The sequence below is a fragment of the Camelina sativa genome, chromosome 4, assembly GCF_030686135.1.
Source record: "Camelina sativa cultivar CO46 ecotype springtype chromosome 4, ASM3068613v1".
NCBI lineage: Eukaryota > Viridiplantae > Streptophyta > Magnoliopsida > Brassicales > Brassicaceae > Camelina > Camelina sativa.
Window position 1 is genome coordinate 24,011,738 of NC_141883.1, and position 20,311 is coordinate 24,032,048.

General features: G+C 35.5%; 2 protein-coding genes across 5 annotated transcripts; one reads left to right on the plus strand and one right to left on the minus strand.

Annotated features, from left to right (window-relative positions):
• The first annotated feature begins 7,504 nt into the window (after positions 1 to 7,504).
• LOC104781393 (uncharacterized) lies at positions 7,505 to 11,448 on the plus strand. Of its 2 annotated transcripts, none has more exons than XM_010506059.3 (4): positions 7,505 to 7,792; positions 7,921 to 8,067; positions 8,163 to 8,363; positions 11,305 to 11,448. In XM_010506059.3, exons 1-3 carry the CDS (start codon positions 7,568 to 7,570, stop codon positions 8,355 to 8,357), a joined length of 567 nt encoding a protein of 188 aa, XP_010504361.2. In that variant the 5' UTR covers positions 7,505 to 7,567; the 3' UTR covers positions 8,358 to 8,363; positions 11,305 to 11,448. The 2 variants fall into 2 exon arrangements, with proteins under 2 accessions (XP_010504361.2, XP_087365226.1); XM_087509100.1 differs by having other exon boundaries at positions 7,921 to 8,049.
• An 845-nt stretch (positions 11,449 to 12,293) lies between these two features.
• LOC104784082 (uncharacterized) lies at positions 12,294 to 20,034 on the minus strand. 3 transcript variants are annotated; one of them, XR_015597071.1, is made up of 7 exons: positions 19,900 to 20,034; positions 16,568 to 19,800; positions 16,128 to 16,396; positions 15,485 to 16,045; positions 12,994 to 15,372; positions 12,580 to 12,722; positions 12,294 to 12,478 (listed from the first exon to the last, which is right to left on the minus strand). XR_015597071.1 is itself a non-coding variant. In XM_087510633.1 (5 exons), the coding sequence occupies exons 2-5, from the start codon at positions 19,787 to 19,789 to the stop codon at positions 13,023 to 13,025; spliced, it is 6,402 nt and encodes a 2,133-aa protein (XP_087366759.1). In that variant the 5' UTR covers positions 19,790 to 19,800; positions 19,900 to 20,027; the 3' UTR covers positions 12,812 to 13,022. The 3 variants fall into 3 exon arrangements, 1 of the variants encoding a protein (XP_087366759.1); XR_015597072.1 differs by having other exon boundaries at positions 12,580 to 12,742; positions 19,900 to 20,004; XM_087510633.1 differs by lacking the exons at positions 12,294 to 12,478; positions 12,580 to 12,722 and having other exon boundaries at positions 12,812 to 15,372; positions 19,900 to 20,027.
• Between the last annotated feature and the right edge of the window lie 277 nt (positions 20,035 to 20,311).

A 20,311-nucleotide genomic window follows, 5' to 3' on the forward strand; every position in this document is an offset into this window, starting at 1 on the left:
CTAAGGATCTGATTCTGCAGAATATTACGTCTTTGTTGAGACAACGTCTTGAGGATCAGCTAAAAATTAACAAGAGGCTGAGTAAAGGAGCAAAAGATCTGGATAAGCGGCTAGTCAATCACAAGGGTACTATGATTGCAAACTGTGGTATGAAGAACCATGGAGGAAACTCAAGTGGTGACATAAGTGCAGTGAATGGGTCAATGGTGCTGCAAAATAGAGGTGGTGCTATCAAACAAGCGTCTGAGTTCAACATATAGAAGACTAAACAGATGATTGTTGTGAACAACCTGAGAGGGAAACTGCGTCGTTGTTGGTATTGTGGTGTGATTGGTCATATTAAGGTTGATTGCTAGAAATTTAAGAATTGTGTAAGTCAACTCATACGCCAAAAGAAGTTCCACAAGGAAGGCTATACAACTTTGAAGAAGGCTCAGCTGACAAGGTCACTTTTGGGGATGAATCTGAAGGTAAAATCAGAGGCAAAGGTGCATCTTGGGGTAAAGATCAGCCCATTATGGAATCTATCTAGCTTGTTGATGGTCTAAAAGCCAATCTAATTAGCATCAGTCAGCTGTGTGACAAGGGTTTAGATGTTACCTTCACCAAGGAAATATATCAGGCGGTTAATGAGCGCGACAATATTTGAGTCCAAGAGGTATGATATGAGAAGGAGTGTATGAACTAGCTGTTTTCAAGTGTAAGTTGTAGCACTCATGAAACTGTGGGAATCATTTCCATCAAAAAGCTGCTGGAAGGATTCAAGAGGACAGAGTTGTTGTTTCTGATGCAATTACACAGATTTTTCGAATGCAGTTAGTGGCGTTGCATGTCAGAGCTTTGCAAATGGAATTAAGTTCAAACAATTTGCTAGGAACTCATTGTGCTGAAGGAACTCTGTTCTCTGTGAGTCATGATTGTGGAAAACAGAAGTTGGACAAGTTGGACAAGTTGTGGAGAACAAGGCACGATTGGTCGTACAAAGCTCTAAGGAGAGTTCGCTAGAGACAGCACCTGCACTTCAACACGAGGCTTGCACTTCAACACGAGGCTTGCACTTTAACACGAGGCAATCAGAAACCTGATAGGGATTGTCTGTGTGCATATTTTCATGCTGTATCAGATGGATGTTAGCGGAATTGTTACGACAGGCTTCCTTCTGAAGACTGTTTACTTGTAGCAACAGTAAGGTTTTGAGGTATTCATATACCAATGCGAGTATTTCAAAGGCACATGCAACATAGGGTTGATATTGATGAAAGGAGCTAGCGGAACTTGAAGAGATATCGCTCTCTGAATCACTGTGAAGGATCTGGTGGTTGTTGCCTTCTGGGAACAAAGTTGATCGTCCGTTGCGCTCAGAAGCTTGTTAAGGTACCTCGTTCAATTGTTGAATCTGAGGTTAATGCCTTGGGAATCTGTTTCAATCACCTGATGAGGATCAAACAATTGAGAACAGCGTACGGTACATTCTTAGACTATGCTTCGATTTTGTGTGATAATCGATTGTTTGTTAATATTGTTGTAGATGATGTATCATATACTAAAATTAAATTACAGGACCTTGTATATCAGTTTATTCATATAGTAGTTGTGGAGAAACTGATAATAATAGAACATTAGAGCACTGATTTGCAAACTGCTGATTTGTTTACAAAACCATTGGACTTGGATCAACACATGATTCTGAGAAAAGTCATTGGTGTTTGTGAGATTTAATATGTTCGGTGGGTTGTGTTGATCAGATACAGGGACATGCATCAGAACAGGCCATGAAAATCCTAGAATGTATAAAAGATCAACAATCTGTCTAAACAAAAAGTCAGTGGAAAACAGCTGCCTGTCATGCCAATTCATATTGGGGATCTCGTAAAACGTTTTCGTGAAGGAGAAGGTCAAAGAGCTGAGGAGTGGCATTATTATGCATTCCATTCTAAAAGAAGTACCAGTTGTCTGTAATTAAAAAAAACAGAGTAATGTGGCTGGTACGTCTGCAAAAGAGCCCTGAACAATAATAACAAGGGAATGCACAAATATCTGCGGTTGAGAAGTCAAGTGATATCGCTGATAAAAATCAGGAGATTCAACAGAAGATTGTTCATATCATCAAACTGTGAAGATCATTCATGTCTGTTGAATCTAAGTTCTATGGTAGTGTATCATGAAAAGTCAAAAAAAAAAAAAAAAAAAAAAAAAAAGGACTTGATACACTCTTGTCAATGCACTCTCCAAAGGAAATTCCAGCTGCCTACTTCACATTGATAGTGAACCATGATAATCAAAGGCTAGCCAGAGCGAAAGACTAGCCATTGATCATAGAGTTGTTCTTTGAAGATTCACAAAAGGTTGTGGTAGTTTCTGGTGAAGTCCTGAATAAGTGGTTGGCACACATCACATAACAGATCTCAAGGTATGAAAGCCTCTTACTTTAAGAAGTAAAAATTAATATAACAGTGTTCTTGATGGTTTACTGCTTTTCTGGTTCCCTCACTTCCTGTGATTACCGATGTTTGGATGTCTGAGGTTGTGTATAAAAGGCTGAAAAGAACAAATGTGTTGTAAAATCAATGTTTTGTAGTTAAATTCATATGATTGATTGCTGAAACACGAGGCTGATTGTAAATATTGTTGATGAGAAATGTTTGTATGTTTTCAACAAGTGTGCACTGATGTGTGTGTTAAGTGTTTCAGGTTTAAGCTCATTTGTTTCAGCTCACAAGAATGATCATGATTCTCTAAGTGGTAAAATCCATAGAGCAGCAATTGATTAAGGGTCTGAATTTTTGAACGACGAATTGATCATGTAAGTAAGATCAAAGAGATGCGTGTTCATCTAAATATTTGGGTGTACCAGGAGTATTGAAGGATTGGAAGTAGCTGTTACTGAAACTCTCAACTTGGCTCTAGTGGTGTAGGGGCTTTAGAGGATTGTTGTTTAGTCATCATGCGTCTGTGGACGATTCGAAAGACTGATACTCATTTTGTATCGATAAATGAGTATAGTATCAGTTCCATGATACGAAAGAATGAAGCTACATGTACCGGAGGCTGATGAATGCTCCTAGACAGAAGATTGTGCTTAAGATGGATTGTGCTACGAAGCAAGTGTCTATGTCCCACCAGCTGTTTGACGTGTGCATTATCGTCTATATCACCGAGGAGACATCTTTTTGAGTTAAGAGAGCATCTGCAGAAGTGTGTTGAAACTTCAGTGTCGTGGAGTCAACAAAAGAGGGTCAAGTGATCATATCACCCTTGATGATCCACAGATGCATATGATTGTGATGAGTCATGTTATCTACAATGAAAACAGAGGTGTGTGATACTCTGTTTTCGGTCGTTTACATCCATTGAAGAATGAACGCTTGTGTTTGGTTCCAATAATGATGGATGAGGATGTTTGAAGCTGATGGGCTTCTGAAAACTGTGTCTGAGATTAAGCCTAACCAAAGGTATATGAGTTTTGTGGGCTAATCTGTCAACTGTCAGGAGTTTGATCAAGACAATGAATGTTCATGTGAAGTACTGTGCATTTGGAGTCTCACATGTACTATCACACTTTGTGTGAATGTGGTGGAGTAAATGGCTAGGCTGGTATTAGACATGTGAGATTGATGGTAGTTGAGTTAACAAATGATCATATGTTTGAGTTCCCTACAGATGACGAATTGGAGAAGTGATATGTGCTTAGCTGATCTGATTAGGTAAGGGCAACAAGACTCTGCGTAAAATCATTCAAAGAAACAAGTTTAGATGCAAGAATGAAGGATATCTACAGTGAAGCAGAGCTTTGAAAGTGTAGAATATGATACGCAAGTTGTGGTTGCAAGAAGAATCGAAGTGCTTACACACATGAAGCTGTTTCAATAGGCAACAAGACTGATTATCAAAGTGTTTAAGGATGCGAATCATTGTTAGCAGGTAAGTGATTCCCATAACTCAGTATACTGTTGTGATACATATGTCTGTTTTTGACTTAGTTGATCACTCAAGCTGGGGGAGAATGATTCTGGTTCTGGTTATTGTTATAATTCTAATCAATGCCTAATGTTAAGGAGTTCTAGATTTATGGGGGAGAATCTTTGTAGCTACTTGGTTTAGGGGGAGAATCATTGTTTATGGGGGAGACTTAATTGATTAATTAGTTGATCTTAGGTTGCTAATGATTGAGAATATGCCAATTGATTAAGTCTGATTAGAGAGCTATTAAGAACATGGTTTCCACTGCAGCCCGCTGGGGTTTCTGATTATTAGGTTCTTAATCATAGTTCTGTTTGAACAAGCTGTTGATTGATTTTGCTAGATAATGACTGTTGTTTTGTCTAGTTGTTGCTTGTTCTGTTTTTGGCTTGTGTTTGTTGGAGTGTATCAAACTCAGTCAAAAAGGGGGAGATTGTAAATGCAGTTTCTGGAACAACTCGCTGAGAGGAACAAGTCGTTGTACCGAACAGAGTGTTGTGCCAATCAGGAAGCTGCATCAGATCACAAACGCCTGAGTTGCTGACATGGATGCGTAAGCTAACGTGGCAAGATGTGAGTGGATGTGATGATGTGTCGAGGAAAGTTGATGACTTGGCATTGAAGATAGAGATGAGATTGTTCTTGGAGATATGAAAAATATTCTCCACAGCAAATTAAGGAAAGGGTAAACTTGAGCAGCAAGCAGTTTTCTTATCCTTGGAGATATGAAGAATATTCTCTACAAAAAATAAGGAAAAGATAAGGATGAGAGCAAACAGTTTCCTTATCCCTTGATACTTGGAGATTCGCCTTCTAGGGTTTCTCAAGTCGTGTATATATATTATAGGAGTAGGCCACGAGCCAATTTGAGCACTCTAGAATATTGATACAGTTGTAAACTTTGAAGCCACAAAGATAAGGCTTAGAAGGGGTGTTCCCAGTTCTCTGTGACGTTAATCAGGGTGGTGATTAAGTGCGCAGAGAATTGTTTTTCTTTCTCTTAGATCTACACTGGTGAGAGTTTAGATAAAAAGAGAGAGGGTTGGTTTTAATCTCTCATAGATAAAAAGAGAGAGGGTTGGTTTTCGTCTCTCATAGATAAAAAGAGAGAGGGTTGGTTTTACTCTCTTAGATCTACACAGAGTGTTGTGTTAGATAGAGAAGAGAAGAGTGCTTAGATTTATTCTTGTAACCGGTTAAGAGTTTGATAAGAATAAATATTAAAGTGTTGGCTTGGTGCGTTCCAAGTGTGAATCAGTGTGTTGTGCTTCTCTATACCTTTACAATTATTCTTCTGCAAAACAAATGACAAAAATCAGTGTTATCATCGATGTGAACTGTATATGATAGAAGAACTTTAAAAACCTAAATAGTAAAGGTTTATCTTTGGTCTGAAATCTGGTACATCAATCAAAATCATTGTGAAAGAAAATCACGAAACATTGATATATATAAATAACAAAAAGAGAAGAGTTTTTTTTTTTGGATAGTAAGATCGATTAAATAATTGGATTTGACCAAGTGAATGTAAAAGGAACATGACTCAAGTGGAATTTTCATTTTCATTAGCCATCCATTCTCTACCGGCCGTCTTCCTCTTACGCACACATCAAGAAGATCACAAATGAGGAAACTAACAGATTCATGAAAGAAAAATAAGACGGATATCATATTAATACAAACGTCGAGAAATAAAGAAAAAACGTACAAAAAATAGAGAGATTCACCAATGATGAATCATAATCCATGTAGCCAAGAGTTTCTCAAATTTGTTGATGAAAAATGGAGAGACTTATCAACGATGTAGAAGGAATTTAATTGATGCTGGTGGTATGAGATCTCTGAAGCTAGTGTTGGAGAAGTGATATGCCCGCCTATTTTTCCGTTTGTATGTAAAGGAAAGAAGAAATGGCATAAAAAATTTGGAAATACTTTGAAGAACAAAATTGGTAATCATAGTTGCAAAAAGAAGGTGAATCTTCGGAGGATATAATTAGCAAAACCGTTTTAATATTGTTCAATTGGGGCAGTTAAAGCAAGATAATTTGACGAACGTGGGAAGATGCAGTTGGGAAAATTGCGAAGCTTGGGGGTAAGTTTTGTTTAATTATCAATTTTGACTCTTTTTTCCTATTTTATTTTTTTCCACGATTATTTCTTTTCAATTTTATGAGGTTTAAATTATAAAATAAAAATCTATGTGGCATGATCTAATTTGCTAGGTGACTTGTGCTTTATAGGATAAAAGATATTTGACTACTTTTAGATTTCAGGTTTTGATCATGTTAATATTGGATATTTTCGGATTCAAATTACTTTAAGTTTAAAAAAATCAAAATTTGTATATCCAAATTTATCCAAACTACTAGAAAATATTTCAAATAACTAAGTCTAAATTTACTTTACAAATATATACAATATCTAAAATATCCAAAAATCTACATATTATAGACACTTTAGGTTATTACAAATATATTAATAATCACTATTATGGATATTGTAGGGTACATACTTGTTTGAGTTCGGGTTTTCGAATTTAGAGGTCTAAGATCCGTTCAAATATTTTAAAACTAGGTATTATCCTGCGGAAAACCGCGGGCTGAACTTTTTTTTATGAAAATTTGTAATAATTTATTTTGTTAATATGTTATTTATAATGGTTTGTGATTAAAAATTTGTTGCTTATATGATAATTTTTGTATTTTAAAAATGTTTATTGAAAACCTGTCAATAAAACATTTGCATGTAATGAATAAAATTATTTAAACCTTTGTGAAATATTTGCTATAATTGTGAAGTAAGTAAAAATATATAACTAACATGTGAAAAAAAAATTTATCTGTTAGTTTTTTTTAAGTACAAATTAGTTTTAATTCTAACAGATTTTTTTTACTTTTCTACAATTTATTTTAATTTGATGTTTCCCTATTTTCGTTTTTTAATTAAAAATATTTATTAATTAATTATTTAATCTTAATTATGTTTTTCTAATGGCAATTGAATGTAATTTTTTACACATTTTAAGGTTAGTTTTATATTTGTACTTCCCAATTAATATAGTAAGATTCTGAAGTAGGAATCGGTTTAGACTTTTCGGTTTGAGTTCAGATATCAGATCCTTAGAGATTATGCCCATGCCTACACTTTGATGTGTAAGCTTTACTATGTTGTACAATACTTTGTTAAATTATATACATATAAATTTAATATGAGAAAAGTTTTATTTTAAAACTACAATTTTGCTAATAAATCAACTGAACTATTTTTAAATTATACATTAAATGTAAAATAAAAATTTATTAATTTATATTTAGAAATAGAAATCTTCGTATATTAAATATGAAATTTAAGTAAAATAGTTTTCTAACAAAACCTAGATAATTGTTGAGAAATTTCTATTTAATAGTAAAGTTTCTTTAAAATACATTTTCTTTTATGAAAAGATTTTTTAGTAATTTTATCTTGTTTTTATATTACAAAAATTAGCATGTATGTAAAATATATATATATATATATATATATATATATATATATATAAAGTTTTGGTTAAAAGAAAAAGAATTAAAGATACGCAGCTTCGTATATTCTCCGAAATAAAGAGGAAGACATGGCTTGTGATGCCGGTTCCTTCCAAATCCGAGATTCGACGGAGTTCGATTCTCCACTACCAAATGAGCCGATGGTAGAGAAAGATGCAGAGACAGAGGTAAAGGCAGAGCCTCCACCAGGTTTCTTCTTCGCCGGCGAAAGACTACTCCCACTAGGCAGCTCAAAGGATCCCGAGTATAGGAGACAGTGCGATATCTTCTACGACCAGTTTCAAAAAAGTGAGGTACTTGTGATTTAGTCTTATGTTGATGTTAAGACAGATCTAGGAACATGTTACTCTGTTTTTTTTTTGTTCTGTTTGCTTGAGAGTGGCCTTAAGAGCCGACGCTTAATCAATTTTCATATATTCAGGGTTTTGATGTGGACTGGGACAACTTGGATTACAAGTTCTTTGCCTTCAATTTTGCCTGGGAACAACATTATCATCCACCTCAGAGGAAGGAAGAGTTGCTCAAACTGCTTACACAGACAGCCATTGACGTATACAACAACGAATCTGTCAGAACTTGGTCTTCTTCGTATAAAATTTTCAGCTTTCTAATGGTTTTTTTTCCCCATCTTTGATCACTGATCTTTCTTTTTTTTTTTCCTAGGGAAGCAAAATTGAGTTTGTGGAGCATGTGAGTGCAAATACAGCGCCATGTAGAGGTATTATGTATTATATAACATTTTCTGCGAAAGATGTTTCATCACCAGATTCAGTACCTAAACGGTACCAAGCAAAGGTGGAGCTATGTGGTGATGAGATTTCAGTCGCTTTGGTCAGGCTAAGGCCAACACAAGACTGATTGCTGGTGAGCTTTACACACATATCTTATTTATAGCTTTATATATAGTAAGACTCAGAACCTCCCCCCCCCCCGCGCGAAATATTTTAGAAAAAAAAAAGATTTAAATAATATACATTATGAAATTATTTGAATGTTATAGAACAGTTTGAATACATAAACTGTTACTAAAAACACAATCATCAAAATGAAAACTTATAACAAAAAATATTATGTAGAATAAATGCAACTTTGCAAAACATATTATTTAAAGTATTATAAATATAAGATATTTTTATGAAGAATTATGGTAAAGAGTTACAACTAAAAAAAATCATTATGACGAAGTGATCCTTAATGAAAATATTGAACTAATGGTTATAATGAGTAATATAATTTTCTATTAAATAACTATAATTAAAAATATATTTAATAATGGGTGAAACAGTATCAATGGAAAATTAAAATTAAAATACACAATTCGTAGGAACAAAATAAAATAAATTTTAAATATTAAAATAGTTTATAACGAAAAGTGATGATAAATAGACACAACTGTAAATTCTATATTAATTTTTATTAAATTTCTATATTACTATAATCATTTCTAAAATTTTAGTTAGATTATAGAATAACATTGAATATTATATATTAATATTCAACTTATTTAGATTTAACATAAAATGAAAAATTTGTTTCAACAACAATGATTTGTTAGTTATTGATGAAGAAACAAATATATAGAGAGTTCAAAATATATGACTATTTAAATAGACACACCTATTAGAACGAACAGTTGTGATGAAAAAATATGAATAAAATATAGTGAAAAGACACAACTCTACAATGAACAAATACAACTGTTTGAGTTTTTAAAAAAGAACAAATAAAACCAATTTTTTACAAAAAAAGTACAACAAAAAGTTTCAACTGTTTTTCTTATTTATTCAGATTGTTATTATTATTTTTAAATATTAAAATATTTTTTTAACGGAAAGTTAAGATAAATAGACACAATTGTAAATTCAATATTAAGTTGTATAAAATTTCTCTATTGCTATAATCATTTCTAAAATTTTAGTTAGATTATAGAATATATTCAATTATCTAGACTCAACATAAAATGGAAAATTTGTTTCAACGAACTTGTTAGTTAGTGATGAAGAGATAAATATAAAGAGAGTTCAAAATGCATGACTATATAAATAGACACACCTATTAAAACGAAAAGTTGTGATGAAAAAATTTAAATAAAATATAGTGAAAAGACACAACTCTACAATGAACAGATACAACCGTTTGAATTTATAAAAAATAAATAAAAACATTTTTTTACGAAAAGGTACTAGGAAAAATTGCAATTGTTGTGTGTGCACTTGATTATACCTACAAACTCATATAAACTTCTTTTAAATAGAAGAGATCTTTATTACCATATTCAAAAGTCAAATCCAAAAGCTTATTATATAATTCATTTAACTCTTCGAAAAAGACTCTAGGTATAAAATTAACTAAAAGTTGTAAATTAGATTCATCATTCCAAAAATCTTTTTTTTAATCAAGATTTGGAGGAATCTCTTTACTTTAAAAAGAATGAATGCTAGAGAATAATTTAGAGAGCTGTAAAAACCATTGAGATTGAAATTTTATATTATTTGGTGTCATGGCAAAAAAAATAAAAACAGTTCAAACAAACAAATATATATATATTTCAAAAGATATGAATATTCGAATAGACACAACTCTACAATGAACAGTTGCAACTTTACAATAAAACCGTTACAATGAACAATCGCAACTTTGTGTAAAACCCACAATTTAAAATTTCTACATATTTTTTTGGAAAATTATCCAAAAAGTACGATTGATAAAACACAACTTTGGTGGCATTTATTCGGATTGCTATTATATATAGGTATTTTCATTAGTTTTTTATATATAGTTAACTAAAAGTTGTAAATTAGATTCATCATTCCAAAATTTTTTTGATAAATCAAGAATTGGAGGAATTTCTTACTTTTAAAAGAATGAATACTAGAGAATAATCTAGAGATCTGTAAAAACCGTTGAGATTAAAATTTAATATTATTTTGTGTCATGGCAAAAAAAAAACAGTTCAAACAGACAAATATATAGATTTCAAAAAATATGAATATTGGAATAGACACAGCTCTAAAATGAGCAGTTGCAACTTTATAAAAAAACTGATTCAAAAGATACGAATATTCGAATAGACACAGCTCTACAATGAGCAGTTGCAACTTTACAAAAAAACCGTTACAATGAACAATCGCAACTTTTTGTTAAACACATAATTTAAATTTTCTACAGATTTTTTGGAAGATTATCCAAAAGGTACGATTGAAAAACACAACCTTTGGTGACATTTATTCGGATTGTTACTATATTGAAAAGTCAAATCCAAAAACTCACTATGTAATCCATCTAACTCTTGGAAAAACACTCTAGGTATTTTCATTAAACTTTTATATTTAAAATTAACTAAAAGATGTAAATTAGATTCATCATTCTAAAAATCTTTTGTTAAATCAAAAATTAGAGGAATTTCTTGACTTTTAAAAGAATGAATGCTAGAAAATAATTTAGAAAAATGTATAAACCGTTGAGATTGAAATTTTAGTTGATTTTGTGTCACGGCAAAATAAAAGAAGACATTTCAAACAGACAAATATATATAGATTTCAAAAGATATGAATGTTTCAATTAACACAACTTTACAGTGAACAGTTGCAACTTTTCATAAATAACTGTTTCAATGATCCATCACGACTTTTCAGAAAATATCCAAAATGTACTATTGAAAAAACACAATTGTTAGTCGCATTTATTCGGATTGTTATTATTATATAAATCTTCTGCTTTTCTTGTTATTTAATTTTGTATAATATTTCTCTCGGTTTGTTTAACTTGTAAGGTTAACCGATTGTTCAACTTTTGATGCATGCAGGTGAGTTTGACTCCGGCTTCACGGTCTTGGACTCGTTTTATAAAATTTAGATGTATGTCATGTAATCTCTTAATTACCGGTAAATGTAGTTGATATTGATGCTCTGTAAACATTACCATCTTTACTTAAATATGTTTATCTAAATCGTCGCCAATGAAAAATATATGGTAAATTAGACTAATTAGTGCCATGACACCACCCGTTAGATGATGTAAAATGGAGATTTTTTTTTCTAAGTCTGTTGAGAGTATCACCATCCAAAAGAGTTTTAAACGAATACTGAAGCCTTGTTTTCGTAAAAGACATTTGGTTCTAAAATGAAAAAAAAAACAGACAAGCTTATTATTGATAATGATATGCCTAGTATAATGTGATCATATATTAACGAAACATTTATAAAATGAAAAATGTCGTACGTGTGGGAATAATGAAAGTAGAAACAAAAATCTGAAACGTAGTTTGAATTCAACATAGAATAATATAAATAAGATAAAGAGTCCAAAAATCATTTTGGATTCTGTTGATTTCTTTTGCAAAATTGAATGTTCACCACACGAATACATGTGTGTCATGCTTTATGAATATGAGTATATTATGACGCTTAACATGCATATATCTCAGTATTTCCCTTGTTATGTTTGCCGTCAGGAGTACGTACGTAGTCATTCTACGTATTGTCACCCGTACCTTACTTTTCCGCACTTTGTTGTAAGTGGGAGGTACATAGGAGTAGGGCCGATGAAACTGTTTGACACGTTTTCACTTTTTTTTTGTGGAGGTAAATACCATAAATCTGACAGTACATGATTAATGCTCATTGACAAATTGCTAAAAATACATGGAATGACTTACTATATATTTTTTGGGGTTAAAGTTGAAGTAAATAATGTATGTTGGAGAAAACTGAATAGTATTTTCGAATATTCTACCTTGATGGAGTTCAGAAAAAAAAAAGAAAAAAAAAGATGAAGTTAAAATATATTGGTAACTTTTGTAATCATGCATGCCAAACGTTTATAAAATCATGGAATAAAAAATTCAATACAACATACAGTATATGGAGAAGGTACAATTGAAGAGTAGTTGAAGATAAGACAGTCGTAATCGGCAAATTATGTAAACTCTGATGGCATACTTACTAATTGGAAAGTACATGTTCCGTCTTCAGCGACGCCTATCCAATGCAAAGAATAAGTCATTAGGTATGGAAACAAAAAAACAAAAAAAAAGTCACTATAAATGAATTATAGTAACGAAATCGATCAGATAAAGTACCTGGTTGCTTTAGTCTCTTTCTAATGGCTCTAGTCTTCTTGGGACGGAGAGCCCAGTGGCAACAACTTCTTGTTCTTGTATGTTTCTCCCTTAAGAGAAGACTTTTGTTTCACACTTGTGCAATTGAATTCCTCACCACTTTGCTGCAACAACACAAAAGACCCTATCATATACATAATGACTTTAGAACTGAGACGTAGCAAGACGGATAAAAGTCTAAGCCAAGAAGATCTTTGGTTTAAATAGATTACATGTAACTTTCTTTTCCTTTGAAAACACTTATTGGTATATATCCGCAGACAAGACAAACTGTGGGTTCATTTTGAAAATATTGTAAACCCAGAATACAACATGCAACATCATTAATGAAAGCAATAAATCTAATGTTTCCGTAAGAGAGAGGTGCGAACATACATCTTAGAGAGCTTCTTCGGTGTGTGACCTTAGGGACGTTGATGAGAGCAAGCTACGCCGTTAGATCTTTCAACTGAGAAGAAAGATTCGACTTTGATTTCTCCATCAGTGAGAAGAAAATATGGATCAAAACCTTCCCATATCTCTCCAGAAAGAACAGTAGCTAAGTCCACCAAAGAATCATCCAGTAAATTCTCATGTAATCTGACAACTACTCGGAACATGTTAGACACCAGGGGGTTCCTTAAAAAGGGTTTCAGTGCACCCCCAAGTTCAACCATATCAGAACACAGAGCTTTCTTGTCATTGCTGTCAGTTGGGAATCTGAATATGCAGTTGGAGAAGACGTAGAGACCGAGGAGATTACCATAGAGTGGCAAAAACACATCCTTGTGGTTCCCTACACCACCTACCCAGTTCTCTCTTTGTTTACTAACATGGTCTTTAGCGAAAGAAAGCAACTGATTGTGGAATTTACTCCTCCAGTCGAGTAGTTGTGCCAGGGAAAAGTCACTCATTGGTAGTTTCTGTAGATGGTAACAGCCGAACTGCAAGATCAGAAGCTTTTCTTCATGGTGATTATCGATTTCTTTGTCAAAAACCCGTCTAACTAAATCACTACCTCCCTTTGGTGGGGGTAAGTAATCTGCAGTGTTGAAGACCCATTTCGAGAGATATTGCGAATACTCGTTCCAGTGCCCAAAGACAGAAGATAAATGGTTGAAGCTCAGTTCTAAGACTTTATCTACTTGAGTAGGAACTTCCATAGCAGTGAAGAAACACTTTTGGACATCCGTAGCGAGTTTTGACCTGATGATATCATCTTCATCCTCCAACAATTTGATGCAAGTGAACCACATATCCAGAATTTGATATGCGTATACATTGCAAGCCTTTTGAAATGTGCTTAGTATTTCAGAGGGAATTTGGTGATTTAAGGCAAGAGGACCTACGATCTTGGCTTGTTCCAGTATACCAGATGCTATAATAGCTTCTGCAGATGCATGGCGAACATTCACTTGCTCGGATGATAAGCTTTTCTCTTTGATCATGTTAACAAAGTAAGAGACACAATCAATTACGCAGCCCCTTCTTGATTCCTCTTCCTTTTCAGAATCGTTTTTGTGAAAGAACAAACCTGTGAGATGCTTCACACAAATTGCTAGGCAACACATGAGTGTACCTCGGATTTTAGCACGTCGTGTGCTCTCATATAGAGAAGTCAGCCTGCCCCAAAGATGAAGCACCAAATCATAGTTCAACGAACCAACGTAAATGCCTTCAACAGATTCCCCTTTACATGATTTTTTGAACATGAGCAGATTCCACTGGAAAAGAATCTTTAGAATGTAGTTCTCACATTTATGGTTTTTCTCCTTGTCCAAGAGCTCTAATAATACCAACTGGAGACCATTTTTCGCCCAGTTCCAAATACTGCTTGACTCTGAGAAACTGGAATCTTCTGACTTCAGAAACTGCAGAAACCATTTCAGTGTTGCAAGACGAACTTCATATGATTGATCCGATAAACAACGAAGGAGCCTTTCGTTAAGGTCAGGATAATCTGATGCTTCAGGAACTTTCTGCAATCGTAGTAGATTTGGTCTTTGAGTAATCTGGAAAACTTCCGCTGCTTCATCAGATGGTTGAAATATGCAGCCAAAATATGATACAGCTGCTTGTTCTCTAAGCTCAGCGATTGAAGGGTCATAATAGGAGAAACCATAAGAAGCATCTGTATTCAGGCAATTTGTAGACAGATCCAGATGCAATTTGTAAATGTCCCTCAGATTTTTGCTTTCAGAGCTTGTCCTTTCAATAACTCGCATATGATCAAGCACTCTCAAAAACGATGTACAGAGGATCGGGCATGGACACGTCAATGGAGAAGCCATCCATGTGCATTTTGAAAGGACATTGATCAATTTTCCAATAATCTGATCCTTCTTAGAGTCATCAGCGAGGTCTCTACAATTTGTATCTAGGAGATTACCAAGTTGCAACAAAATTCCATGAAGATAATTGAAGGAACCACCTTGGGCCACATTAGAAGGTAACGTTGAGGCAATTTGGAGCAGAACACTTTGGAGTTTCTCATTGGAAACAAGACCTACTAGAGCACGTGATGCCAAAACACGAACACGGAGATTGCTTTGAGTAGAGCATTTCATTATAAAGGGCATGAAAACGAACGGGTCCAGGTCATCTCCAGTTTCACTTGCAATGGGTGAAGGCTTAAGCCTAGATAACAGAATCAGAATGGGCCATAAACTCGGGTGGACAAGATTTGCGAGGTTTGAATCAGATGGACCAGATGTGTCGAGCAAATCAGTTGCTGTCTTTAGTTCACTGTATATGAAAGGGTGCAACAAGGGGTACCTTCAAGAAACCCAACACAACAATAAATACTGGATGGAAACAATGCATTGTCATATGTAGAGACAGCTACAAAAGAAAAATAAAAATTCAGGGGAGGATCCTATAGACACACCTGTGAAAAAATTCAAGTCCAGTCAAGGCACGACGGGTAGATACACGTTTTTGAACATTAAGGAATCCAATCATTCGACGGACCAAGGCAGTGTATGCAAGTGTGGCACTGTTTCTGACCTCCCAATATTGTGAAGAGAAGGATCTTATTGAAACAATCATAGCCTCCGCCGAAAACCCAGAAGTATCAGTGCTCAAGTTCGTGTCGTTGAAAGCAGCTTTGAGAACATTGAACGCATGCACCGTTGGAACGACTCCTTCATCACGGACCTTTGAAAGATTTTCACTTGAATGCATATCAGAAGAACTGATCTCCTCAACCATGTGATTAGAACCTTTCTGTTCCATGGGATCCAAGAGAGGTTTCTCTGCAAGACTTACTAGCCACCTAAGCGCCTGAGGGAGAAGTTTCTTTGGTGAACCTTCCGGTTCTGAGAGGAAAAGAGCAATAAATGCAGCGGGAATTCCTGCACTTCTTCTTAACACATCGTCCACTGTTTGTCCTCTCGCCACAGTTCTTTCCATAAGTTGCTCCATCCAGGATTCTGTTAACTTACAAAGTCTACGAAAAGAAAAAACAAACACAATATATCAGTGAAGTGAAAAACAAGATCCAAGGGCACACGGGAAGCTTAAAAACATACCTTGGATCATTAGAACATAATAAACGGTGGCACAAAGCTGTAAAACCAGCTCTTGTCTTATCTATCGCACCATTGTGCTTCATTTTCAGAAGTACTTCCAAGAAGTGGTCTCCAATCTTTTCAAGTTGCTTCAGATCAAGCAGTAATTCAGAATTTTCAATCACTGAATCACTGGGGGCTGCAGAAGCTGAATTACCATTTTCTAAAGGTCTAAGGCTACAGGTAGGTAATGGAATCTTTCTTATGATGGTTCCCAAAAGAAGACTCACCTGAAGAAAGAAACTAGTTTATATCAGGATTTTAATTAGAAAACTAATAAAATGCAATATTCTCCATTTCAGGATGAATAGCTCTACTAGTCGAGAAAAGTATTATAATGAAAACACAAAAAAGTGATGCCAAAGTAAGGACAATTATCAGAAAGATGATAGAATCAATACCTCCTTCATAGCGAGCCAGCAACCAACCATAACTACCTGTTCTGATTGTATTTTTTCATGCACAGGTTTTGGAAAAGTACTCTTGTGTTCCTCTGAGAGAACAGCGGCAGCATCATCTTGAACATTTGACAAGAAACCATCATCTTCTATTATGTCATCCATATCCTCCGGCAAACTCAAAGCATCTGCAGAAACCACCCACAGTGCTAGTGTAGTTATTCGCGTCACCAGTTTAAGAAGCTTTTCTAGTTCCTTTCTCATCTCTGACATACTTAACCCTGCGTTAGAGTTCCAGTCCAACTCCTCAAATGTATAACGCAAAGCCAGTAATACCCCATGAACAAAACTGTTCTTACATGCTTCAGAGAGATCACGCTCTCCCTCCATCACAGAAACATCAAGCCAATGAATAAGTGATTTGATATACTCAATCACAGGATACTTGGGTTTCGAGTTCTGATAAAGACCATTTATGCTTTCACACTCTTTTTCACAACAAAAAACATTAGTGGAAACCTTGACTATCCATCCAAGGTCCAATACGTACTTTCTAAAGATGAGCCTTAGAGTCAACGCACCTGCATCACTCTCTCTAACCCTTGGACTGCAGACTAGGTGTTTGGCCCAAGGAATAATGTTCTGAACCATGTCTTCACTTGAAACGCCAGTAAATGGAGTTGGATAATGAAGCAAAATACGGAAAGAATTTTCCCTAAGCCTGTCCCAACTATCAACAATCGATCCAACCAGCAATAACGTTGAATCATGTGAAGTGACAATATCACAGTATGGGTAAAGATGGCCTTGATGAGAAGTGGGATCCTTAGAAGCCACAACAGGCCAGACTTCAATCATGATTTGTAGAAGTTCCGTTGCCATTATTTTTCTCCTGTAAGGGGCAGAAGGGTAGCAAGATAGAAACAAAAAGGAACTCAACCACCTCATAAACTTGAACAAACTCTCTGCTCGTAGAACTGCATTCTCGTCGCTTTTAAGTGGTTGCAAGCTCCCATGCTTATACTGCTTTTCCAGCGACGTACGGACCCGGGAAAAAAATTTCCTGAACAAACTGGTCCACTTCATTTGAAAACCTGTAGAAGATGACCTCATGTTCAAGGGAACAGCCTCCTTCATGAGATAAAGCTCTAAGGGGGATGGAAGTCTAGCATTCTTGGGGTTTAAGAAGAGTGTCTCTGCAGCATCCACGCGAACAGACTCATCAACATGGGTTAAGGCCATTTTCAGCCACTCAATGGGTACTTTTAATTCAACACCCTTAATTTGGACAATTGCAAATGCATCAGTACTTCTTTTTTGTTCAATATCCCCTTCAAGGAATGCAAGTGTACGACAAACTTTCAGCAATGATACTAAAACAACCACTTTCTGTTCGACTGTCAGTTCCATACTCATGTTACTCAACTCAGTATAGTTTAGCTTGGTCTCCTCCTCACTCGGCCCAATAGATATATACGCAAGCAAAAGAAATATACTGTCTACATCCAATTCGAGCAAAACTTGTACTGCATAAGTATTCAGATTGGACCTAAGTTTCGACATGCCAGAAGCAAGCCCGTAAAGGAAAGGAGGCAAACAATGTTCTCGATAACGTGCATAACCCTGGTCAACACCTTCGCTCCCCCAGCTTTCATCACGCAACATTTCAAGGAAACATTTCAAAAATGATGTTACAGCATAGCAGACATCATCATCAATATATGCATTCGCCATCTCGAACAACAGGTTAGGGCTCATATCCATCAACGTCTTAGCACCTAATCGTCTTGTCAAGGATGCCAATGGAACATACCTTCCCTTACAGCGTGATCCTAAACGAAGAAGATAGTTGACAATTTTAAGCAAAGATTCCCTTATTCCCACTTTATCATCTGTCTGGTGAACCGTGGTTTGGATATCTAGTAAGAGGTCAAACATGAGATGGACTTGTTTGACTGTCTGGCTCAAAGGGTCCTCCAAGTTGTTCCATATAATTCTGAGTACTCGAGCTGTCATGCTGTCTGGCATTCGATCATAATCTTCTGATAAATCAGTTAACATAGATGTCTTGATCTGTTGCAAGCAAATCTGCATCACAGTTAGAGCGTGAAAATTTAAATGGCTGTCAATGGGGTTCTCGCATAAATCACAAAGTTCCAGCAAAATTCCGTCATACAGAATAGTTCTGTGATCACAGTCACTGTTACTCAACTGAGCAAAAGATGAAACTAGAATACCCCTAGAAACTGTAGTAAGAATGCCTCGGATCAAGCAGAGTCTACTCAAAGATGAAAAACTGCAGATCTCAGAACAAATGTCCCCGGCAAATGGAATTTTGCTAACAATATCAGTCAATCCAACGACACTACTCCAGCAAAATATACCTTGCGCTATAAACATTCCGAGCTCTTCGTCTTTAAGACAGACCTGTAGAGCAGCGCAGAAACTCACACCAGCAGCCACATAACAGTCCCTAGAAAACGCCGATGACTTCAAAATGCTTAATTGAACAGCCAAAACACTCTCCATAAAATTTTCATCCTCCCCAACTAAACCCTTAAACTTCAAAGGAAACCGCTGAAACAAGTAATACGAGCAAGACAAAGCCTCTTGGCATTGCTCCATAACAGTGGGAGGAGGCCTATCACAAGCTTCAGTGTCTAAGATTATACCATTCAGCCCTGAAACTATATCATAACCCACCAAAAGCGCGCAATCTTCAATTATATCAACCAAATATCCCAACTTTGGCATACCCATCACTGACAAAGCAACTCTAGACACACAGAATCGATTCCCACCATCCTCCAAACCGCCATATTCATCACAAAGCTCCTTAAAACATAAACTTATAACTGAATGAAACTTACTGGTTTTAGCCAAGGCTGAAACAAGGGTCTTATGTAGAGGCAAAGAATTCTCCATGAACAGAATCTCCAAGTAAAACCTAATAGCTTCCCGTACAAAAACTGCCTCTCTCTCGCCTCCTTCATTCTCATTGGTCTTTGCGAGTACCTCTCCGAACGAAGCAACAATTTTCTTGGCGTGATTAACTTGCGCGTAGATTGAATTCAACGAAACCAATTCTTCAATGTTGGAGTAAAACTTGGGACAAGACTGAAACAAACTAGATTGGCTCAAAGAAGCAGTGAACGAACTCGGGAACAAGACAGCACTGTAAGTGTAACGATGGCGATGCTGCAAAGCTCGCCACTTTGCAGACATGTTTCAGTGAGCTGAGGAAAAAAACAGAGAAACGATAAAAATTGAAACTTTTTTTTTCCAAACTAAAAGTAGGAATCAGAAAACATGGTGAAACAAAATAAAGATCATACCGGGAAAAGCGGCTAAGTGAACGAGAGAGCTTATTCAGAGCCCGGAGCAATATACCAGTGACTAACCTAAGAGGCGACGCGGCGGAGACGACCACCTTCAAAATCAAATCTTTCAAATGAAAAGAATTGGGCCTCACTTAAGTTTTTAATGGGCCTGATTTATACAAACTGTAAAAATAATTTGGTCGTCTAAGAGTCTACACTCTCTACTACTTGACTTAGTTGTGTGATTTCATCAGTGACGTCTAGTTTACAACTCGATTTAGCCTGTGATCAAGTCTGGTTTCTCGAAGCCAAGTTCAGTATGATTGAGCGGTGATTTCAGTTGCATAGCTCCCGAACTCATTCCAGTGGTCAAAGATCTCCAAGAATTTGTTTGGTTTTCAGGATGACGAAACAGAGAGGGTATCGT